The sequence below is a fragment of the Podarcis gaigeae genome (genome assembly GCF_964106915.1).
Source record: "Podarcis gaigeae genome assembly, chromosome: 13".
Classification (NCBI taxonomy): Eukaryota; Metazoa; Chordata; class Lepidosauria; order Squamata; family Lacertidae; genus Podarcis; species Podarcis gaigeae.
Window position 1 is genome coordinate 20189663 of NC_139689.1, and position 25600 is coordinate 20215262.

The 25600-nt window shown below is 47.9% G+C and overlaps 1 protein-coding gene and 1 long non-coding RNA gene across 3 annotated transcripts in view; one reads left to right on the forward strand and one right to left on the reverse strand.

The window, feature by feature from the left end:
* Positions 1 to 25600, reverse strand: part of TTYH1 (tweety family member 1) — a 64134-nt gene that overhangs the window by 27946 nt on the left and 10588 nt on the right. For both annotated transcript variants that reach the window (XM_083707926.1, XM_083707927.1), the window contains exon 2: positions 12596 to 12768. In XM_083707926.1, the coding sequence (XP_083564052.1) occupies positions 12596 to 12768 (173 nt within the window). The remainder of the gene's footprint in view (positions 1 to 12595; positions 12769 to 25600) is intronic.
* On the forward strand, positions 7522 to 11385 carry LOC310829493. Its single transcript, XR_014557288.1, has 3 exons — positions 7522 to 7718; positions 9145 to 9255; positions 11205 to 11385. It is a non-coding gene; the product is annotated as an uncharacterized lncRNA (long non-coding RNA).

Sequence of the window (25600 nt, forward strand, 5' to 3'; positions counted from 1 at the left end):
GCATGAGGATTATGTGATTACTAAGACCCAGCATGGGGGACGCAGGTGGCGCTGTGGGTTAAAGCCTCAGCGCCTAGGACTTGCCGATCGAAAGGTTGGCGGTTTGAATCCCTGCGGCAGGGTGCGCTCCCGCTGCTCGGTCCCAGCGCCTGCCAACCTAGCAGTTCAAAAGCACCTCCGGGTGCAAGTAGATAAATAGGGACCGCTTACCAGCGGGAAGGTAAACGGCGTTTCCGTGTGCGGCTCTGGCTCGCCAGAGCAGCGATGTCACGCTGGCCACGTGACCCGGAAGTGTCTCCGGACAGCGCTGGCCCCTGGCCTCTTAAGTGAGATGGGCGCACAACCCCAGAGTCTGTCAAGACTGGCCCGCACGGGCAGGGGTACCTTTACCTTTACCTTAAGACCCAGCATGGGTCTCTCAAATACAAGTCATGTCAGGCGAGCCTCTCTCATTTCAGGGGAATGCTAGGATGTAGGTATCTTGAGTTCAGTAAAGCTTTTGACCAAGTCCCTCATGATGTTGTTATTTGTTTGGGGTGTTAAGCTGCAGGCCGTCTCCTCTGATGCCTGGATCCAGCAAGTGTTAAAAGCTAATCAAGCCTTTTAATTCCTGGAAGAGCCAAGCTAACTTCCTGGTGAGGTGATGGGGGATTAAAGACAAAAGTGAGTGAAACCATGAATGCAAATGTTACCTTTATACAGGAGGCAGGTTTACACCCACCAACACCCCTGCCCGTCTTCCATCGAGGCAACCAAGAGGCATGGTCAGGGTTCAAGGTCAATGTTCTAACCCAGCAAAACCCTCAAGGAGGGTATGAACTAGGGCTGGTGAGGGGTGTGGCCTGTAGGGGGAAGAGTTTGGCTTGGGGAGAGCTCCAAGAGTTGGATAGAGAGGGCTGAATTTGCCCCCAACTCGGCCCGGCCAGAGGTTCCCACCACAATTCTGGATGGCTAGCATAGATTAGGGTTTGGTGGCAAGATTGTTCTGTCTTTGGGACAGTGATGCTCACTAGATGCCCTTTTGATTTGTAGTTGCTGCTGGTGCCTTACTCTGTTCTCCCAAACCACCCATCTCCTCCTCCTGACCCTCGGCCCTCTTCCTGCTTCCGTCCACTAGAACTCTCTCCCACTCCAGAGGACCCAGTTAGTCGTCTTGGCACTTCATTTGGATGAGCAAATGACCATTTACTGCTCCAGGCGGGTTTCCGTGCAGAGGATGGGTGGCATCTGGCTGCTGGAGTCCCCGCGCCTATCCGTCTGGAAGGGTTATTTCTCCCTGGGCTGGATGAATAAAGGTCCTCATGCTAAAAATATATCCTAGCCACCCGCTCTTTTGATGCTCTCCAAAGAGCAAAGGGATCGCATAGGTTACCCATTCGCGCAGTGTGGGGTGAGACGGACAGTTCTGTGAAATGTAGTCTTAGTTCAGAGATAGCAGGGATTGAATGCGGCGGAGAAATTAAGCTTAGGCTGTCTCTGCAACCACAGCCTTAAACTGTTTTTTTCTCCCTCTTCGCCTCAGGGTTGGAACAAGTTCTCTGCAGCTCCATGATTCTTTTTTTGGATGCTTAAAAATCTGTGCTGCAAAGTGAATTGGAAGACCAGCATACAGGGGCAAGAGGAGATGAGTTTCCTAAGACTATCCTACACACACTGTTCTTTTTAATGCTAGAAACTTCCCTCCCCACAAGTTGCTGCTGCTGTTGTTGTTTGGTTGTTGTTGTTGTTTTACCCCTGTATTGAGAAAAGATGCAGGTATCCCAAACTTTTTCTGAGCGGGGTAAAAGTAGCTGGAAAAGGAGAGACTTTTCATCTTCAGGAATCAGTCCTGTGCTTCAAATTGCAGCCTCGGCTGCTTCGTTGTATTTAAAACAAAAACAACAAAAACAAATAGCAGGAAATAGAAGATCACAGAAATGTTGTTGTTGTTGTTTGCTGTTGCTCTGCCCATCTGACTGGGTTGCTCCAGCCACTTTGGGTGGCAACCAACAAGATATTAAAAACCATAAGGTAAAGGTAAAGGGACCCCTGACCATTAGGTCCAGTCGTGACTGACTCTGGGGTTGCGGCACTCATCTCGCTTTATTGGCCAAGGGAGCCGGTGTACAGCTTCCGGGTCATGTGGCCAGCATGACTAAGCCGCTTCTGGCGAACCAGAGCAGCACACGGAAATGCTGTTTACCTTCCCGCCAGAGCGGTACCTATTTATCTACTTGCACTTTGACGTGCTTTCGAACTGCTAGGTTGGCAGGAGCAGGGACCGAGCAAGAGGAGCTCACCCTGTTGCGGGGATTCGAACCGCCAACCTTCTGATCGGCAAGTCCTAGGCTCTGTGGTTTAACCCACAGCACCACCTGCGTCCCATTAAAACCATAAAATGAAACAATTCACAACAACAACAAGCTGCCTTAAACTGAGTCAGGCCATTGCTCTATCTAGCTCATTATTGCCTATACTGACTGGCAGAAGCTCTCTGGGGTTTCAGTCCAAGGTCTCTCCCAGCCCCATCTGCAGGTGCCTGGGATGGAAACCTGGGACATTCAGGACGCAAAGCAGATGTCCTAAGGCTGAGCTACAGTCCTCCCCCAACATGTCCTAAAGCTACACAGAATGCACAGTTCTATCTTCAGTGAACTCTGGGAACGATCAGTATTGGCCCAAGACACTTTTCTGCTTGACGCAGACCTCAGGTGCCCCCCTACTGCCAACACTTTTTAAAAGTCTTGCCGCTCCACTCGGAACCAACCTCTGTCTTCACCTACAACCCCATACATGGTGTAATGCAGGTACAGGCAACCTCGGCCCTCCAGATGTTTTGGGACTACAACTCCCATCACCCCTGACCACTGGTCCTGTTAGCTAGGGATGATGGGAGTTGTAGTCCCAAAACATCTGGAGGGCCGAGTTTGCCTATGCCTGGTGTAATATGAAGCAGGTCGCTTGCCCTGCTGCACGACAGGGCTGCATCTTGACAATGGAAAGGTCAGGGAGAATTATCTGCAGTAAGACAGTCCCTAACACTCTCACCAACCCGCAACTCCCAGGACTCCTTTCTGGAAGCTGCCATAGTTAAACGGGTATAAAAGAGATGTCTGCAGTGTAAACATGTCCCCAGGACATGCCAAGAAGACTGCTTGAGTGTCCAAGAAAGAGTAAGAAACGTTTGGGGTGGGGAGCTAGTAATATTCTAGCAATAGGAAAGTGTAATGTTCTAAACATTGTAGCCTAACATGTGAGATAAGGAACCCGAGGCCATGGCCATATTACCAAATAGGCAGAGCAGGCACCGGCCTATGGGCCCCACAACTTTTAGGGGCCCCCGGACAACGGATCAAAATAATATTGATTTGATCTTGAAAGAAAATTACAATCAAGTATTAGGAGATAATTTGCAAGGGCTCCCCTCCACTGAGATTTTGACTGCCTAGGGACCTCCAGAGGGTTTAATCCAGCACGGCCTGAGGCCCACCAGATGATGATGGACTCCCATCAGCCCCAACCAGCATGGCCAGTGGTCTGGGATGATGGGAGTTGGAGTCTAGCACCATCTAGAAAGCCACCAGTTTGCAAATCCTGTTCTAACAAACACCAATGTGCTAATTAAAAGCAGGGTACTACAAATATGTCCTACACAGGGATCTCTAAACATAGGATTAAAATCCTCTGCAGCTTTCTAGAAAGGGGGGGGGAGGGGAGCAAACGGAACCAGCATGTGTTATTTCTGATTATAGGCCAATTATAATCCACTAACTAATTGCGCTTTGAATGACAAGAATGAAACAGATACTGCTTCATCAAGAGGGAATTACTAACCATGTAGTTATGCTTCTGCACAAGGAACTAATAATAATCATAGAAACCCCACGATGAGGGGGGTGGTAATGGAGGAATAATAAGCGGGTAACAAAGATGTAGTGAAGACCACCAAAAAGGGGAATTAGACAAATTCATGGAGGACAAGGCTATCGATGGCAGCTAGGCATGATGGCTATGCATGGCCTCTAGCATCAGAGGCACCCTGCGCCTGAATACCATTTTCTGGGGATCATGAATGCGAGAGTGCTATTGCATGTTTCCTGCTTACAGTCTTTCCCTGGGCATCCCCTGGGCCACTGTGAGAATGGAATGCTAGGCTAAATAGGCCTGATTCGAGTAGCGCCCCTTCTATGTCCTCATCTAGAAAGGGCGTAGTAAGTTCTGGTAAGAACTGCCTACAAACATAGTACCATAATTGTATTCAAGCAAGTTCTAGCAATAACCTAGCAACAAGCAACGAAAAGGTTCTAGTAACAAGAGACGAACAATTTTTTAACAGCAAAGGGCTTCGTTCCAGAGAACACTGCAATGTTGGTCTGTTTCTGTTGCTAATTGTACAGGCATCGAGCGCCGATGCTATACAAAGTACTAAGGATCTACTATATAATCTGCCAATGAGAGGGAATCTGTCATGTTTCGGTAACAAATTTGAGCTAGTACAAAGTGCTGCGGCTGGTTTTGACAAGAGCCAGTTATTTGGATGAAGCAGTTCTGGGCTTATGGCAGCTTCGCAGGCTACCAGTCTGTTTCCAAGCACAATTCAAAGTGCAGATTGCAGCCTTTCAAGCTCTAAATCAAGGCATTGGGAACCACAGGCCCTGAGGCCACACTCCTTTCTAGGCTATACATATCACTGGCCCTGCTTTGCACCCTCCTCAACTTGTTTTTTGCCTGGCTGGACTGTGTCCTTGACCTTTGATAATGCTCTTTTCTTTTTTGGTATGTATGGGGTGTTAATTTTGGGCCGCCTTTTGTTGATTGCTGCGTATTGTCTTGTCTTGTCTTTGTTTTGTTTTGTTTTTAAAACCAATAAAGCAGTTTTAAAAAAAGATAATGCCCTTGGTTGCCTGGCTGAAGGATACGGAGCAGGGTGTAAGTGCGTTTGAAAACTAGCCTGCTGTGCAAAGGTAAAATTGGCATTCATTGCTCTGCCTACATTTGCTCACCACTGGTGGGTGGCCCCCAGGAGGTTTCCTAGCAGGGAATGTGGCTCTCAGGCTTACAAGGCTTTCACCCCTGCTCTAAATGGTTTAAGGGTTGCTCTGCCACCTACAGAAATGCATTTTGTCATCTGTAGTCCAATTGGTTCAATTCTTCCTGCTCAGGGTTCCATCAACCCATTTCCATCTACAAACAGGCCCGAGACAGTGCCTCTTAAGTAGACTATATATATGCATGCAAACAAACAAAAAAACACACTTTGCTTTCAGCGGTCTTGGGGTGACTTTGTGTCTCTTCTACTGAGCCTGGAAGCAGGCAGTTGGGAGGTATCTGGAGGAGCAAAAAGGAGTGCAAGGCCCGTTTAGAAAAGTCATGTGTCCCTATATTACAGAGGACAGTCCTCTTTAGACTCTACCATCTATTGGAAAGAGTTCTTCATCTGAAGAGCTGTCTGATCCAAATTCAGCTTAAAAAGCTATAAGAAGAGAGGGAGAGCAGGAGCGGCTTTGAAGTTGTCCATCAGCACTTAGCACAGGGGTCAGCAAACTTTTTCAGCAGGGGGCTGGTCTACTGTCCCTCAGTCCTTTTGGGGGGGCCAGACTACACAGTCATACCTCGGGATAAATACGCTTCAGGTTGAGTGCTTTCGGGTTGCGCTCTGCGGTGACCCGGAAGTAACGGAGCGCGTTACTTCCAGGTTTCGCCGCTCACACATGCGCAGACGGTCAAAAAGACGTCATGCACATGCACAGAAGCGGCAAAATGCGACACGCGCAAATGCGCTGTCGCGTCTTACATTCTGTTCGGGATGCGAATGGGGCTCCGGAACGCATCCCGTTCGCATCCCCATATTGGGGGGATGAATGAATTCCTATGCCCCACAAATAACCCAGAGATGCATTTTAAATAAAAGGAAACATTCTACTCATGTAAAAACACACTGATCACCGGATTGTCTGTGGGCCAGATTTAGAAGGCAATTGGGCCGGATCCGGCCCCTGGGCCTTAGCTTGCCTACCCATGACTTAGCACTTGGACAGCAGACTCAACCACCAACACAGGCCACCTGTTCAAGAGTCTTGCCCACTAGGATGAGGTGCATCGTATTTCTGTTGAAATTATAATAACCATGTCTAAATTGGCACAGATACATCTAAATCAGCACATGCAAATCCAATGCAAATCTGAGCCCCCCTTTTCCCCAGTGATGCATTTCTTCCTTTTAGAAATGAATAAGTGGCCACCTGATCTCTCCTGGTGTGAGAATAGCACTTGTGACACAGGCCAACCACCCCACAGAACAGGACTACAGCCACAAGGGACAAGCTTGGAAGCAACAAGTTCCATTCCAATAAAAAAAGCAAATGGAAAACATTTCTATGTGAATGTTTTTGAGGTGTGGTATATAGCTCACGTATCTTAGTACAGGCTGCTATTCAGATAGCTCCCGCAGCTTGCTTGCACAACTAACTATCCTAAGATAACCCCTGAACTTACACCAACCTCAAGCAGCTTGTTTACATGTCCAAGAGGAGAATCAGATTCTGAAGTGAGTTAGAGGAAAAAGAAGTTAACAACCCCCAGCCAGCATATGGGCGTCTTAATGCCAATATTACACTCTTCCAATTTATTTTTAAATGAAAAGCGGCCATGGGAAGCTGTCAGTTTCGAGTGGAAAAAACGGCAGCCGAGGGAGGAAGGCTGCTTAACTCTTTCCTCCCCTCTGCTTTTTCAAATCAAAATTACTTCCCCCAATCTGTTTTTCTACCTTGGGAGAGTTTATATATATTTCCTCTGTAGGCTGCAGGCGAATTTGAGCGCAAAAACAATCAGAGGAGAATTGGCTACTCACAGTTTCTCCCCCACTGTTTGTCTGCTCACAGTTGCGGATTCCCATGGCTTTTCATTTTAAAAATAATAACCAAAAATCGGGAGACTTGTTACGCTCTGCTCCTGTTTAATGTCTAGCTTGGCCTTCCATCACACATCCTTAAGCTAACTGTCCAGGGTCACTCACACAAGTAACAGAGTTTCTCATCAGCACTGCAAACCCGGCATAGCTGAGAAGACACCCTTGCTGTGACCACACACCAGAGCTGAGAGGCTTGCTACCCTGCAGAAAATCATTACCAATGAACCAAGACAGGCGGCACTGTGGTAATTAGTGCTTGTTCTTCACAATAAACACCTGAGGGAAAGGACACCGCCCTCTGAAGACAACATTCCTTTAATACTTCCATTGGTGGAAGTATTTTGGAAGGAAGAATTTCAGCAAGGGCAGCTTCTTTTTCCTGTCAGGAGAAACAACAGAAAAAGCTGCCCTTGTTGAAATTCTTCCTTCCACTACACAACTGTTAAAGGAGCCTTTCCCCTGTATTACACCTGGCAATCTCATAATTAATATCCTCGCCCTGTCTTGAACCCATGACCCCAGGCTGTCGCTCATGACAGTTAAGTAACGTCCCTCGCAAGGTGGGGGCCACAAAATGCCATTAGCATAAATGGTGCGGCCTGTATGTAAAGCGGCCCAAGCCAGCACTTAGCAACCCCTTAGCAACGGCTTTTGTTCCTCTTGCCATGGGCCGATCCCGAGTCCATTGTTGGGCCTCTGTGCTGTTGGGAGGATTTGGAGCGATTGTGTGGTGGGGCAGGGTCTCTTTAAGCACTCTTCCCCCATGCTCCCCCACCTACCCCAATTGGGGCCAAGGACACAGAGGAGCCATTATTCCCGCCATGAATGGGTACAGTCTTGGCATGAATGGGAGCCTTATTTTTTTGTGGTTGCTGGGCTCGTTCCCAAAGCGGCTGGGAATGAACCCCGATGCGACCCTTGTCAAATCAGGACAGGGATGGGGTGTTCTTGGGAAGAGAAGGTGTGGGGAGGGGAGGAGAGGAGCTAGTTTTCCCTAATGAGAAAATGGGGAACATGTATTGGCGCAGATTTGCTCCAGCGTTTGGGTTCCAGTAGAAAGAGGAGAGCGTGTATAGAGACAGAGGAAGCTGCCTTATGTTGAATCCATCTAGGTCAGGATTCTCTGCACTGACTTTAAGATGCCATCCATGGAGACATCAGGTATCCTGACAGGAGCTAGTCTGGGGACCTGGAGTAGCCAAGCTGCTGAGGAGGGGTGGCACAGTGACAAAAGGGCTGAGTGTTTGGTGTTCAGGAGAGATGCTGCCTGCCTGCCTTCATTGGCTGAAGGTACAGTGGTACCTCGGGTTAAGAACTTAATTCGTTCCTGAGGTCCGTTCTTAACCTGAAACTGTTTTTAACCTGAGGTACCACTTTAGCTACTGGGGCCTCCTGCTGCCGCCGCACTGCTACCACACAATTTTTGTTCTCATCCCGAAGCAAAGTTCTTAACCCGAGGTACTATTTCTGGGTTAGCGGAGTCTGTAACCTGAAGGGTCTGTAACCCGAGGTACCACTGTATGGAAACTGCTGCCTTAGACTACACATTTCCAACTATTTCTGTTCTGCAGCCTAATTCATGCGTAACACTAAGCCAAGCTATAGCTTAGTGAGGATAAGGAAGAGTGCTGGTGCACATTTAGAAAAAAAAAATATTGCTCCTCCTCCAGTACTGCTGCTGTCACACTACTGGGAGCTAATGGTTTGACTTGATGTTTCGTCCAAACCTGGGCTCCTCGTTTGTTTTCCTCCATACAAACCATAAATCGTAACTAACTTTCCTTCTTGGCTTCCTGCTCCCGGTTTGCTTGTGGGAGACAAACCCTGAGCCTAGGTTCAGACTTATCACTAAACCAAACCACAGATTAGCTCCCAGTAGCTTGGATGGGGCAGCATGAAGCAGCCACAATTTTCTCTCTATGTTTATTCATTCACACCTAGCCATAGTTTAGCTGCGTATTACAGAGGTACCTCGGGTTACATATGCTTCAGGTTACAGACTCCGCTAACCCAGAAATAGTGCTTCAGGTTAAGAATTTTGCTTCAGGATGAGAACAGAAATCATGCTCTGGTGGCGCAGCAGCAGCAGGAGGCCCCATTAGCTAAAGTGGTGCTTCAGGTTAAGAACAGTTTCAGGTTAAGTACAGACCTCTGGAACGAATTAAGTACTTAACCCAAGGTACCACTGTACATGCAAACCAAGCCAGCGTGTACTACTAATTGTCTTACTATGATCATGCACCAAAATTTTACAGGGGGAGAGAAACAGCTGCATTGTGTGCCGGCCCATCATCCTCTGTAACATCATCATGATGGTTCCATTGTCCTTCGCTTCATCACTGAACTGGCTTTTGATGGCACTAAAGGTAAAAAAAATATTAACTGGGACTCCCACAGATTTACCATGGGGAGTATTCTAAGAGGCAGAGGTAACAGAGCCCTACAATAGGCCTCATTGTCAATGTGAAAGTTCTAATTAGTTTTGGATCTGCAGAGCGGCTCATCTCTCTGTATATGCCAAGCTCCTTGAAGTTCATTTTTGAGTGAGAAATCTAGGAATCATAGGGCACTTTTGCTGATCTCACTTGTCTGGGCCAGTCATCCAACAGTCTCTGAACTTAAAAGAACTTGACACTGTCAGTTTAATAAAGGCTTTGTAAATTTTGTGATGTATGTGCGTGTGTGTGTGTAGTCTAAGGGGAAAAGTCATACCCAACATGTTTCTAGGGGGAGGAGAATGAAAAGATCAAGGACATTTGTGTTACTAATATTGTAAAGATTGGTTTGGAGACCATGTAGTGCACACAGACATCTGACTGTCCGCACTGAGTATTAGTCATTGCATATACGAGAGAGACAGAGACAGAGAGAGAGAGACAGAGAGAGGGAGAGAGAGAGGGAGAGAGAGAGAGAGAGGGAGAGGGAGAGGGAGAGGGAGAGAGAGAGAGAGAGAGAGAGAGAGAGAGAGAGAGGGAGAGAGAGAGATGCACATCACTGTCAATTTAAAATGAGAAAATGAGGGTGGAGAAAGAATTCTAAGCACAAGGGTACTTTTAGTTTAGACTTTCTAGGTTTGCTGAAGAAGGCTGGGGTCTTGTGGATCAAAAAAGGAGGTTAAAACAGGGGTGGGGAAAGGAAGGAACCATGCTAGAGAAAGGGAACAAGGTCTAAAAGGCTGCAGAAATGGAAGGAAGGGAGAACTGGGAGCCAGGATTTCTTAAAGTTGGGGTTTTGTATGTTCTGAGAGCCAAACTGACATGTAGCATCATTGAGCAGCCTCCCAACAGCCCCTACACACACACACACACACACACACACACACACAAAATTCACCTTAGGGTTTTCCACCGCACCTGTAATTTGGTCCCAACTGATCCTATTTATGAGGTTTAGTTCCTATATGTCCTGCTGTCTGTCCTTGGCAAAGCACCCTATTTATCTTGAACCTGTTCCATGTTTTGGGGACATGTCTGTGATGCATAAGTACAACGTTGTTGTTGTATGCACATACATGTACTCTAGTTATGCAGGTTTCAGGCCTCTGATGGTTAAATATCAGAGTTGGGAACAGATGCCTCCCTACTTTGAGCACCCATGCCACATGCACATCAAGGCACAAACTTGGACGAGAAATGGCAACGGCACTGTTTTCTGTTCCATCTGCTGGTGCCTAGTTAGTAAATGCTGCTGAACGTGTTTGAGTTGCTACTTTTCTATAATAAGTACAACCAGATCCATTTGGAGCTTAAACATTCTGCTAAGACTTCCTTAAGCTTTCCAAAAAGGAAACTCTCATGATTATTCTACCAGCACACACCCTCCTTCGGAAACCAGTGTAGAACATGCCATTGCATGGTAAATGAATGAATACAGTGTACAGCAGGCGGGGGGCGCTTTCTTTAACAGGGTGTGCTAGTGACAAGCACTCAGGTAGTGACATTTGATGTGGGAATGAGCAAGAACAACAGGAGAACTAGCAGATTCTCAAGGGAAAAATGAGATACACCAATGAACAGCTCCATACGCACCATAGGTTTAAAGCATGTTCTTTCCCCCAACCCCCCAAGAAACCTGGGAGCTGTAGTTTAAGGCTACTGGGAACTATAGTTCTGTGAAGGGTAAGCTACAGTGCCTAGGATTCTTTGGGTGGGTGGGGAATGTGTTTTAAAAGGTTGGTGTGTACACAGATACTGTCACCACTCTTGCTAGGATTTCGGTAGGTTATTCACTTTGGGATTTATTTATTTTTAAGTGAAGCATGTATGTTTAGTCATCTAAATATTAATTCAGTGCAATTTATTTGCTTGTTTTAAAGCACAGTCAATTTAATCAGTGTGGTGCAGTGGTCAGAGTGCTGGACTAGGACCCATGAAGACCAAGGCTCAGATCACCACTCAGCAATGAAGTTCACTGGGTCACTTTGGGCTACGTCCAGCCTCAGCCCTAACCTACCTCACAGGCTTGTTGTGAGGATAAAATTGAGAGCAGGGAGAACTATGCATGCCACGTTGAGCTCCTTGGAGATAAGGTAGGATATAACTATGATAATAAATAAATAAAATTAATAAGGCGTTGCAAACCTGCTCCGTGGATGTGGGGGGATGTGTATGAGAAGAGTAGATTTGTGACGTCACAGTACTGGCCAGTAGGTGCTGTTCACAGCCAGCTTTGGCTGCAAATTCACAAAAATGAGAGTGACTCTGTAGAGGTGTTTCATATGGACAGAACACAGCTAGTGTGTTTGTAGAGCTCTCCCACAACTCAAACACTGTTATATCGTATACACCCTAACTGTTATAGGTACACAATCCCCCTAATTCTCATCTGTGAAATGTTGGGAGGGTATGCTTTTCCTGGCCTCTGGCGTAGGGGATTTCTGCCTTTGAGAGAGGGGAACGACAATGGTGTGTTTCAAATCCTGCACGTTACAGCAGAGTCCGGGAGTGTGTGTGTGTACGCTCTAGGGGTAGGGTAATGACAGCAGAGACAACTGTTGTTGGCAGGGCTGGGGGTGTGTGTGTGTTGCAAGGAGTTCAGGGCTTGGAATAACAAACAGACAAAGGGGCCTGGCGAGGCTGTGACGGGACAGAGAGAATGGGACACAATTTCCTATTCTCCCCGTGGAACAAGAGACCCATTGTGACTTCAGTTCGGGGGGGGAGGGGGGAGATGATGAGGGGGCGAATGGGCATCTAGTGTGAGAGACGACAGGAGCGAACCGTCAGAGGCCTGAAAGAAGCAGGGAAAGCAATAATATTCCAGTGTTAAGGTCTGGATGGGAGGGCAGGCTTTTCAGCCTTTCGTTTGTAGGCTCACGGGGGCGGGGGAGTGTAGAACGGGACTGGAGCTCTTTCCCTTCTAGAAGACTCCAGCTCAGATCTCAGGTTGTTTACCTCAGGTTAAACACCGAGGGACTGAACAAAGCAGGCCGCAACACACCGAGAGAGCATACGTGTAAAGCCAATGACTTTACAAGGAATCCTAGAACTCTGGTTTATGAAGGGTATTGGGAATTGTAGCTCTGTGAGTGATAAACTACCCCAAGGAAGAAGTAAAGCTACGGGGTTTTGCTGCCAGGTGTCTTGTTTAAGGTCCCTGGTGCCTTATGTTTCGCTCTGCCCTTTCCCCCTTCTGTAAGGTGTACCATTTCTAGCCTGGAGGACTGACAAGCTTGTGGGGGGGGGGGGAATAGGAGTCTCCCTTTACCAGCAGACGATAACAGCCGCCACGCAGCTCCAGGTGACACAGCAAACCCTTTGCGTCTTGCTTTCCTCGTCATCTTCATTGCTGCAGCAGCAGAAGCGGATCAGGTAGACACAGATGAGAACTAGGCTGATGGCAAAGCACAGGCCTGAGACGCTAGCCAGAAACAGCAATGCCTGGAGCGAGAGCAGAGACGAGAAAAAGAAGTGAAAGGAATGGGGCGGCTGATCTTTGGCCTGTAGTTTATCAGCACGTCTGGGGAAACAGGACAATCTGTGTCGTCGTCATCAAACATGAGCTGCACAACCCTCCTTCCTTTGCCAAGTTTCTAGGCCTCATGAATGAGAAGATGTGTTTAAGAGGCGGTATACAGAGGGTGCAGTAGTTATGCCTTCCTGCATAGCCTTCAAATCATGCCATTTGTTTGCAAACACTTTCTATCCTGCTATCGTAATGTTGCTTTTGCTCTCTTCCCATTTACTGTATTTTTCGCTCTATAGGACGCACTTTTCCCCCTCCAGAAATTAAGGGGAAATGTGTGTGCATCCTATGGTGCGAATGTAGGCTCCTTGGCTTCAGCGATAGCAACGTGAAGCCTCCAAAGAGCAGAGGGAGAGCTCCCCCCGCGCTCCAGAGGCTTCGCGTTGCTTTCGCCAGTTTCTCCTGCCACTTCGCTGAAGGGGCGCTGAGCAGAGACGGGGAGAATTTTTTTTTCCTGTTCTCTCCCTCCTATGGTCCTATAGGTACCTCTTCACTGCAAACAAACAAACCCTGCAAAACATGCTTCTTTCCTTCCATGGAGTTTGTTGGGGTAACTTTCGCCTCTTTCTTTTTGGAAAGGAGAAAAAAGAAAATAATAATAATATTTTGAGGCTGTTGAATATCCAACTTTGCAGAAAAATGGGGGGGGGCAATCCTCCCCCTCTGCTCTGCTTCAGTGTGGATTTTACTGCTTACGTATGAAGCTGGCTGCATTTTATGCTTGCCAGTTGTTAGCTGCCTTGGGGTTTTCTTTCAGAAACGAAAGGTGAGCCATGAATATCAAAAATGCATTAAAAGGCCCACCACAGCCAGAGCCTCAAATCTTTCAGGAAACATGAAAGGACTTCCACTCCAGGAAAACATTCAGTGAATTTTTATGAGCTGCAGCCTTCTGGAGGTCTACATATCTGTGTATGATCTTTTGGGGTTTGGCGAAGTGCTTTTGAACTCTAGTTTTGTGTTTGTTGTGGGTTTTTTATGCTTAATAGTGGTGTTGATTCTTCTTTTTTTTTAAAAAAAAGAAGATTGAAAGACACTTGGAGCTATTTGGTAAAGTGGGATATAAATTAAATACTGCATCTATTGCAATCTCAATTCTGCAGGAACAGGGTTTAGAATCCCTCCTTCAAAACCTGATTTCCCTGGGTAGGCTTTCATACCACACCATCCTTAAGTCCTCATAGCCCACTTTCTGTAAGCTAAATTACATATAAGTATCTGTTGTATACAAATAATTGAGGGGCAGTATATACAGCTGAAATAATTGCATATTGTCTCCTTGCTTACGATTTTGTCTATCCCCCTCCGTCCTCCACTGTCTCCCTTAGCCCGTGGGCCTCCCAATGTTGCTGAACCACAATTACCACCATCCCTGCCTACTGACCATGCTTGCAGGAGCTGATGATGGGGAGTGATAGTCCAGCTACATATTGAGGTTCCCCCCACCTGTTTGAGATCATAAGCTCCTTAAAGCTCTTGTGCATTGCAAAACACTATGCACACTGAAGATAAAATGAGAAGAAACATGAAAACTACTACAATCCTATGTGCACATGTACCTGGCATTAAGCCCAATTAAACACACTTGCACTTCTTTCAGAGCAGACATGCACAAAATCAAGCTTTCTGTGCAAACCTGCATGCCATGCAGTTTCATCAGCACTCGGGATTTGAGAATTTGGAAGCACAAAGGCTGGCACGTGTTATTTTTTTACTGGGCCTAGCTGCAGAATCCCATCACACAAATACCGAAGAATGAAATTTGCACGCATCTTTAAGAAGAGTTCTTTGGATGCTTTGACTTTTTTGAATATCTCCCAACCTTCAGGTGCTAAAGGAGGGGCATCGGGACTCCAGTGGACACTGGCAGTGTTAATTCTGTCTCTTCTACTCCTCTACCACCCCTGACGCATGCACTCACGTGCACACTTATGCAGAAACACACACACTGCAGCTGCTCCACAGCTTTTCTGCATGACACCAAAGCTCTGAGTTACAGCAGGGCACACCCTAACCTGCTTGCTGGTGCCGCCCGAGGCATCACAACAAGAGATGTGGATGGAGGGAAGTGTTTATCTGCCTCGCTGGGCCCTCCCTTCCCATTCCGCAAACATACAAACAAACAGATTACAGGCAATCTGACAATTTGCCTCAGGCTTAGACACCACAATCTGTGCCCACGGCAGCTGGCAGGGCCAGAGGAAGCGGCTGGAGGGGTCAGGGGGGGTCAGTTGGTTACACTTGCTGGCCTTTCAAGGACTGAAAGCATCACCAGCCCCAGGAATGAGGATGCATCTGAGACTCTACGGTGGTACCTCAGGTTAAGAACTTAATTTGTTCCGGAGGTCCGTTCTTAACCTGAAACTGTTCTTAACCTGAAGCACCACTTTAGCTAATGGGGCCTCCCGCTGCCGCTGTGCCGCCGCTGCGCGATTTCTGTTCTCATCCTGAAGCAAAGTTCTTAACCCGAGGTACTATTTCTGGGTTAGCCGAGTATGTAACCTGAAGCGTATGTAACCTGAAGCGTATGTAACCCGAGGTACCACTGTATTTCTCTCTCTCTCTCTCTCTCTCTCTCTCTCTCTCTCTCTCTCACACACACACACACACACCTATCCATTCCCTTCCCTCAGAAAACGTACAGCTGTACATGCAGACATAGCTCTACATAAACCACTTTTAACTGTGGGTGGCCTCTATAATAAAATTGCAAAGATGTCGTCACACTCCTGTTTGTGTGGCCACTAATAGGTGGCTTTGTAAACTGCAATGTGGTGACAGAACTGCAAGCGGTCAGCCCAGGTAGGTTGGCTGGCTGGCTGGCAAGCAAGCGAGCAGGTGGCCCCAGCGAGCGACAGAAGAACAGCCGGAACAGGGCAGGGCAACTAACCAGCAACCATCGTGCACTGCTGTGCACCTCACATCAGTACCATCCTTTCAGCCTCAGCAGCACAAGACATCTGAGGATGAAGAAAAAGCATCAGAGCAGGACAGACTTTTGAGGGCTGCAGCAGTCTGCCCTGGCTGTTCCTCTGTAGCTCATCTACACTGCACTACAAGTCAAACAGCAAGGAAATGAGTTACTTGAGAGTGAGAATGAGGAGGAAGCAGGCAGTTCCCGCTGGTAGGGAAGAGGGGAAGAAAGGTGATCTCCCCTTCACACACACCCCTCCGCACTCACTGGCTGCTCCTGTCAGAAGAAGGCAGAAAAGGCTGCATTTTAAAATGCAGGGTTCTTTCTCTATCTTTGTGTGGCGACAGCAGGGATAAATGTGGGGGGGGGGGAGCTTTTTTCTCTCTTTCACCCCACCCCGCCCCAATGCTCCCACCACTGCTACCTGCTGTCTTTGCTATATGAATGCTGGCTTCTCCATCTCTTTGAGAGGCAACCAAGGCAGAGGGGTTGGAGGGTGAATGAAGCAGCTTTCTCCCTTTCATTCCACCCCACCACCAACAATGGTGGTGAGATGTAAATGGGGGGGGGGGGAGTTTGGCAACGTGTGAAAAGGGGGTTGGGGAGCTGTGAGGGGAAGGGGTTTTGTTTTTGGGAGGGGGTGAGGTGTAAAGGGAGAGGGACAATGTCCTGAGAAAGCTGTAAAGGGGATAACTGGTCAGGTGGAAAGGGAGAGGAAGTATGGCCAATTGTAAAGGGAGGGGGATTTTGTTAAGGGGGTAAGGTTTCCCCCTCTTTTTGAATATTTGTTTAATGCTGCTGTTTTTTAAACCATAATCAATATTGTATTTTAATCTGCTTTTATTCTTAGTTATGGATTTTTTTATTTTAAAAAATCAAGCCACCTGATGCTTCTATTTTCAGGAAAGCCAGGATGAAGAAAACCTTTAAATATTTCCCCATTGCCCTCTTTTTATCAATCCAGTGTGGGGTGTAGTGGTTAAAGCAGGCAGAACCAGATTCAAATCCTACATGCGGCCTCTAGAGCTCAGTAGGCAAATCTTATCCTACCTCACAGGGCTGTAGTGACAATGATCCCAGCACACCATGCATTAATACACATTTAATGCACATGGAATGAGGGATGCAGATGGCGCTGTGGGTTAAACCACAGAGCCTAGGGCTTGCCGATCAGAAGGTTGGCGGTTCGAATCCCCGCGACGAGATGAGCTCCCATTGTTCTGTCCCAGCTCCTGCCAACCTAGCAGTTCGAAAGCATGTCAGTGTGCAAGTAAATAAATAGGTACCACTCCGGCGGGGAGGTAAATGGTGTTTCCGTGCACTGCTCTGGTTCTCCAGAAGCGGCTTAGTCATGCTGGCCACATGACCCGGAAGTTGTACGCCGGCTCCCTTGGCCAATAAAGCGAGATGAGCGCCGCAAGCCCAGAGTCGGTCATGACTAGACCTAATGGTCAGGGGTCCCTAATGCACATGGAATACCGGAAACTGCAGTTTTTACCCCTCACAGCGTGACAATTCACAGCACTGCGAAGAAGATACCATTCCCAGAATTCTTTGGAGGAAGCCACATGCGTTAAATGTGCAGCATGGATGTGACCGATCACATGGGCTGAGGGAGAATTTTGTACACCCCTGTAAATGCCTTGGAGGAAGATCAGAATGAAAAAGGATGAACAATGTAGCTAACACAGGGGTGCCAACTTGAATAAATATATTGTGGGGGTCCTGGTAAGCCCTGCCCCACATAACCGATCACATGATGCAGTGCACCCACACCATTTGAATGGGAGTACCCATCAACTTTGTGGGGGCCCTGCTCCCTCAAATATTTTATTGTGGCGGCTGAAGCCTCCACAGCCACTAGGAATGGGCTCCTATGAATGAAGGGATGGACTGAACAGGAAGAAATTGTGCTTTGAAGGGAGGGATAGGTACATGTGATTTATGGAAGGGAGGGCAGGCTTCATGTTGGGGGGGCAGGACTTCAGTTAAGTATTTTTATTGATTTACTTGATTGGGGGGGCAGCTGCCCATGGATAGCTAAATCAAATGAGTTGATGGGCTCTGTGTGGGGATTAAGGAAGGTGTTTTGAGTCAGGGCTCCAGGACTTGTTTTCAGTGTCACTGGAAACCAGGCAGAGGGCCTTCTCGGTGGTGGCACCTGCCCTGTGGATCGCCCTCCCATCAGATGTCAAGGAAATAAACAACTGTCCGACTTTTAGAAGACACCTGAAGGCAGACCTGTTTAGGAAAGTTTTTTAAATGTTTGATGTTTTATTGTGTTTTTAATATTTAATATTCTATTGGAAACCCAGCCAGATGGGCAGGGTATAACGAAATTATTATTATTATTATTATTATTATTATTACCAGTAAGAGAGAGAAAGAGAGAAACAAGAGTGTCTCTGAGAAGATGACCCCTCCACACACGATTTCCTCCCATCTCCAGAAAGATGGAGCAGCAGTCAGATAGAGGTAGGGAGGGCAGAAACAAGAGAGATGGAGAGATAAACGCGATTCTCTCTCTCTCTCTCTCTCTCTCTCTCTCTCTCTCTCTCTCTCTCACACACACACACACACACACACACACACACACACACACACACACACACACACCCCCCCAAAGTGGATCAGCTGCTGCTGTGAGGCTCAGCCTGACCTACATATCAGCAGTCAGAGCGCTCGCCTCCTCGCTGGCGCTGGGAGGGAATCTGCTGCTGCCGCCGCCGCCACAAACTCCCGCCCCCTCACCCGCAGGCCGGGACTGCGCTCCTCGCTCCCGGAACTGCCCACGGCAGGGGCGGCGGCTTCCCACGGGCAGCTGCACGCGAGCGGGTGCAGACCCAGGCTGCGGCAGGTCGTTGCCACCGCGCGGGCTGCTTGCTTCGCCTCCCGCGCCTTCGCCACACCCGCGATCGGAGCCGGGTCCCCGGAGACCCCCGGGCCAGGCGCGCCATTAACAGTCTTGCGCTCTCCCGCCACCTCCGCTGCTTCATGCTTCGCAGCCGCTCCCACGTTGCTGATATAGCTTGCAATAAGAGAGCAAATAAGCAACTCTCGGTTTTGGTTTTTTAAATAAAAAATAAAGACTCTGAGCATGTGCAGTTTTTGCATTTAGCACCATTCCTGCTGCTTCCTGGGTGGTCGTCTGGGGCCTCTCTGGCCCCGCGCTCGAGCCTTAGCTCAGCTCCGCAGTTGCCTCCCTGAATGTGTTTGTTTTCCCTCTGGCACTAGAGACATCTGTTATAGACATAATTAATTTAACGTAATGGGCCTCTAAACGGTTTTTGAAGGACTGAGCACTACTAGCAAAGCAAAGAGGAGAGAGGCCTCAGATCAGGTCTCCCGGTGCTTACCTGGCCCTGCCTCCATTCATTCCCCCTCATACTCATAGCCCCCACAAGATTGGTGGCAATTCCTTGGGGGGCTGAGGTCCCTTTGGCTCCTCCATAAAATATTTTAGGGGGCCAGGCCTCCCCAGAATTCATGGGCAATGCCATTCAAATAGTGTGTCTTGTGACCAGTTATGCAGGGTGGGGCTTACCTGCCCCCCCCCCCCGCATATTTTATTCAAGTTGGCACTCTTGCTCACAACAATCTAATGAGGTAAATTGATCAGAGAGGGAGAAATTGAGCTTCATAGACCAAGCAGGGATTCACACCTAACCCAGCTCCCCCTCTCCGTCCAAAGCCACACCACCACACGGGCTCCATAAAGCCAGGACCCACATTTTCATCCCCAAATGCACAAATAAGAAATGCCTGGGGGCATTACTCTCCCTCCCCAGTGTCTGGATAGAAAGGTGTGGATAGGCGAAACATGCACCTATGGGGGCTGGTGAACCATCGGTAGAGCAGATGGCAAGGAGGCCAACAGTAGGTGGCGCCAGAGCCAACGAGGGGAACAGAGCAAGCGAACTCTAGGTTTGCCCCCATCTTCCTCCTCCCTGCTGCGTTTGACAAGGGCAGTACAGTGGTACCTCAGGTTACATACGCTTCAGGTTACAGGCTCCGCTAACCCAGAAATATTACCTCAGGTTAAGAACTTTGCTTCAGGATGAGAACAGAAATTGTGCTCCGGCGGAGCGGCAGCAGCATTAGCTAAAGTGGCGCTTCAGGTTAAGAACAGACCTCCAGAACGAATTAAGTACTTAACCTGAGGTACCACTGTACTGAGACTGAGGAGAGGGGGAAACTGACAGGCAACACCACCCGCTGGACATGTCGTAAAAAGAAGGCAGGCAGGTATGGGCTGGCTGGGGGCAAACTGAAGTTGGCGACACAACACCCCATTCATGATTCATCGGATCATGCCCACTGCCGCCACCCTCACCTTTGGGTGTTCAGTTGAGGCTCTACAGGTTTGGCTGGGGACCCCGTTTTTCGTAGGGTTCCCGCCAGAACAGCGAAAGTCTATGCAGGTGCAACTTGTCCCCACAGGTTCTCTTCAGATATTTTGGTGAATGGGTGGGCAGGGGGTTGGTTCTGCAGGTAAAACCCTTACCGCCCATCCACAGTCCACATGTTCATGGTTATAGAGCATGAACAGAGCTATATCCTTGAGGACCCAGTTGTATCCACCCACCCACAAATGTAGTCACCTTAATTTCTAAGCCTTCGGTTGTAATGACCCAAGCAGGGTTTGTCTCCACAACTATGAGGACTTGGAAACACAAAACTGCAACAACCAAAGGCTAAGTCTGAGCTGGTGCACGCATGTATCCCTTCTTCACACAAGCCTGTAGCTGCCAGATCAGAACCCAGAGATCTTGCCCCTATCCCACCCTTAACCATACTGAGGCAAAGGAAATGATCCATTAGTTCACCATGGTCTATAAGAAAGTTTCTTCCTCAAATTCCACATACAGTGGTACCTTGGTTCTCAAACGCCTTGGTACTCAAACAACTTGGAACCCAAACACTGCAAACCTGGAAGTAAGTGTTCCGGTTTGTGAACTTTTTCAGGAGGCAAATGTGCTCCGTTTTGAGTGTTATGCTTCTGTTTTGAGTGCCACACTTCCGTTTTGAGTGTTATGCTGAGCTCTGCCTGTTTGTGCTATTTATTTTGCGTTTTTGTTTTTGCGGCTCTTTTTGTTTTGTTTTTGTGACTGTGTGGATTCCAGTTCAGCTACTGATTGATTGATTGTGTGACTGTAGTATATTGTTGATTGCTTTCATTTTATGGCTCAATGGTCTCGTCAGATAGTAAAATTCAAGTTAAATTGTGTTTTAGGAGTTGTTTTTAAAAGCCTGGAACGGATTCATCCATTTTGCATTACTTTCTATGGGAAAGTGCGCCTTGGTTTTGGAACGCTTTGGTTTCGGAATGGACTTCCATAACGGATTAAGTTTGAGAACCAAGGTATGACTGTATCTCAGAAGCCTACTCTGCAGTAACTCAGAACAAGACTTTTAGTGTGGCTACCCATGTACTCTGGAATAGCACCCCTGTGCCAGTAAGACAGAAACTTACTACTTGCACTTTTCAGAAACATTTGGATACATGTTTGTACCAACACACTTTCCCAATGTTTTGCCACAAGTGTCTAATTTAAATTGTTTAAGTTTGGTTTTAAAGGCATTGGCTGGTTTTATTTTATTAAAAAAACCCCTAAAACCTCATTTTGGCTGTTTGTGTTGTAGGTGACAGCCTTGAGATGATTGTGTAGAAGACGATTAATAAATGGAGATACTGTAATAATAAATGAATGGTAATAAGTTAATGATAATAATAATCCATTTGTTGAAACTCCTCCCCACTCAATCTCCCTCCTAGTCCCCTGCCCATCCTCTTTCCCTTCCTGCCACAGACAGTAGGAAGCTGCCCTTTACCAAGTCACATCACTGGTCCAAAGCTCAGTAAGTGTCTACTCTAGGGATGGGAGAGGCTGTGGACCTCCAGAGTGATGAGACTCCAACTCCCATCAACATCAGCCAGCATGGCCATGGCTCAGAATGATGGGAGATGCACCGTAGGTCTCTAGAGCAGCTTTCCTTCATCTGGTGCCCTCCAGGTGTGTTAGACTCCTAACTCCCTTCAGCCCCAGCCAGAGCTGTAACCCGGAAAGGCCAGAGATTGAAGCTGGGGAGTTTTGCATGCAAAGCCTGTTCTCTACGGCTGGGTTATCTTTACTGCATAAATCCACCTGCCTGTTTCAGTCTGTTGCAGAGACAGAAAGATAACCTGATGGTGATACTTGTGAATGGAGAAAGGGGAAATGCAGAAGACAAAAGGGATCGAGGGAGAGATATGGATGGATAGATCCATCAATCAATGGAGGGCAAATAAATGAATTAGCTGATTAATTGAATATATTTATTAATAAGACTGTTAGTGAAGGGGGGAGGAAGCAAGAGGAAAGCCCTTAGCTATTAGAACGTAAGAAGGATGCAGAAAACCGTTCTCCCCTCTCCCCATCCAGAATGAATTCACAGATCCCCTGACACTCATTAATCCAGCTAATTTGATCCGATTGTTTTAAAAAGCACTTTCAAATATTTGAGTCTCCTAATCCCAAAGCCAAAGCTCTCAGCTGGTGTGAACCAGCCTGTTGTTTTGTTGTTGTTGTTGTCTTTTTGTTGTTGTCATCATCAACGGGACACGATCCCCACGTGATGACCCCCACTCTTGTTACAAAGTAGCTCTGCATGTGAGTTCATAAAAGACTGGATGGAGGAAGGTGCTCTGTGTGTCTTGTATATGGCTACTGGTGATTCAGAGAAGCAGCTTCCCCAGGGGAATATTTTCATCACTGTTTATTTACTGCTCATTAATGTAATGGTGTGTTAGGGGAGGGCCACGTCACGCTCCTTCTGGGGCAGATTGTCCACCTTTGGTCTCCACTCTGCACTCAGCTCTCACCTGTGACTCCTAGGAGCTATCAGCATGCGACAGTGGCTGCACCCGGGAATGGCTTCAACTGGCCATCTACACCAAGTAAGGGAAAAGTAAAGGTAAAGGGACCCCTGACCATTAGGTCCAGTCGTGACCGACTCTGGGGTTGCAGCGCTCATCTCGCTTTATTGGCCGAGGGAGCCGGCATACAGCTTCCGGGTCATATGGCCAGCATGACTAAGCCGCTTCTGGCGAACCAGAGCAGTGCACGGAAACGCCGTTTACCTTCCCGCTGGAGCGGTACCTATTTATCTACTTGCACTTTGACATGCTTTTGAACTGCAAGTTGGCAGGAGCAGGGACAGAGCAACGGGAGCTCATCCCGTCGTGGGGATTCGAACCGCCAACCTTCTGATTGGCAAGTCCTAGACTCTGTGGTGTAACCCACAGCGCCACCCGCGTCCCTAAGTAAGGGTAGCCTTGATAAATTAGGGACTTCTGCATGCAAGCAAAGACTGCAGCGGATTAAGCAGATGAGACCAATAGTGGGCCCAACAGTCAAGAAGGCAGTTCCTGCACATAGTGAATTGAGGGGCAGGTGGGGCTCATCAGCCCTGGGAAGGGAGCCTATCTAGGAGAAGGAGAACTCTGATCCTAAACCTCTACTGTCTTGTGGGATCTTCAGAAGAAGAAACAACTAAGGCGTAAACCAGGCTTCCTCAACCTCGGCCCTCCAGATGTTTTTGGCCTACAACTCCCATGATCCCTAGCTAGCAGGACCAGTGGTCAGGGATGATGGGAATTGTAGTCTCAAAACATCTGGCGGGCCGAGGTTGAGGAAGCCTGGAGTAAGCCCAACACAAACCTGGAGTGGAGTCCACTCGATATATAGCCCCGAAAATGATACTTGGGACCATACAAAAGATATTAAGACTGGGAGTCTTCCCTTTTTTTAACCTCTCTTCTGAGCAGGAAGACTTGGCAAGGCCTTTCCCCTACCACGAAAACAGGGCCGGCCCAAGACATTTTGGCACCTGAGGCGAACCATGAAATGGTGCCCCTCCCCACCAGGGAAGAAGGGGTGAGTGAAGTTCTACATAAGGAACAAGGGGCAAATAAATTATGCACTGAGGCCTGCTGTCCCTATGGATCCTGTCACCTGAGGTGGTTGCCTCCCCTTGCCTGGTGGGTGGGCCAACCCTGCACAAGAAGCTTCTATTAATGCCACATTTCTGAATACCGTACTTCCTGCTGAGAAGCTACACAATGCAGATCACACAGTCTTCTGACAATCTGCACTTTCCCAGGTATCTACCACTATTAAGAATCAGTATATTCTGCCCACAAACACATACTACGGCTGCAATTCTAAATAGAAATATACTTAAACGGAAAGAAGCCCCATGGAATTTAATGGGACATAGTTCTCAGTAAACACAGATAGGAGTGGTCCATAAGACTGCAGTTGAGCACCCAAACACATGCAAGTCCCTCTGATTTTTAAGCATGAAAAAGTAGAGGCAGGATTGTACTGCTTAAAACTAGAGATGATTTAACCCCAGCCTTGTTGTATGATCGGGGGGACGCAGGTGGCGCTGTTGGTAAAAGCCTCAGCGCCTAGGGCTTGCCGATCGAAAGGTCGGCGGTTCGAATCCCTGCGGCAGGGTGCGCTCCCGTCGTTCGGTCCCAGCGCCTGCCAACCTAGCAGTTCGAAAGCACCTCCGGGTGCAAGTAGATAAATAGGGACCGCTTACCAGCGGGAAGGTAAACGGCGTTTCCGTGTGCGGCTCTGGCTCTGGCTCTGGCCAGAGCAGCGATGTCACGCTGGCCATGTGACCCGGAAGTGTCTCCGGACAGCGCTGGGCCCTGGCCTCTAGAGTGAGATGGGCGCACCAACCCCAGAGTCTGGCAAGACTGGCCCGTACGGGCAGGGGTACCTTTACCTTTACCTTTGTTGTATGATCAGCATTGCCTTCCAGAATTCTGATGGTCCACTAATGTGCTTTAGATTGCAAAGCAAGAGTGGATACTCAGTATCTTTGAACAGTTAACTAATCTGCGCTAAGTGATCTCGAGTATCCACTACTCTTTAAGAATGCAAATGCCTTACTTGGTCTGACCAAGGCTGAATTCACAGGACCTTTCCAGACCTTCCTCTTAATTGTTAAGCTCCGCATTATATTTGAGCATTCACACAACAGAAAAGCCGCTTCTTGAGGAATATAGGGCAAGTTTCCATGATATTTGCTTCCGGGGGGGGGGGGGGGAATGTTTGCAAAAAATATGGAAAGGGATGTTAAATTTACACTACATTCCACTCCAGTTCAACTGTATAGTTCCAGAAGTGGCTTTTACATTATGTGAAAGCGCAGATATGATGTGGAAATTAATAGGGAAATGTCAGTGAAAATGGAATAAGCTGCCATGTGAATGCAACTCAAGGTCCACCCCATGCATCATTTGTTGCAAAGCTCCTAGCAGCCAGGAGTTGTGCATGTGGGGGTCGATTAGACATTGGCACGTGGTCCGGCAGTGGCCTACAGTCTTATTTTTCTCCACCCCTGCTGTGGACTACATGCTGCCTGCAAACTTTCACTACAGTGGTACCTCGGGTTAAGTACTTAATTTGTTCTGGAGGTCCGTTATTAACCTGAAATTGTTCTTAACCTGAAGCACCACTTTAGCTAATGGGGCCTCCCGCTGCTGCCGCCCCACCGGACTACGATTTCTGTTCTCATCCTGAAGCAAAGTTCTTAACCCAAGGTATTATTTCTGGGTTAGCGGAGTCTGTAACCTGAAGCGTATGTAACCCGAGGTACCACTGTACTGGCATGCTTCAAGCGGGAACAGCAACACAATGTTGCAGTGTGTGGCGTGCTCCAGTTCAAGTTGCTCCATTCTGTGTCATCTCCCTCCTGGTTCACAGTTCCCACCCGCAACAGTCTCTTAGCATTCTGTGGCCACTGAGCATGCTCAGCCCTCATGGAGTTGTTTTAGA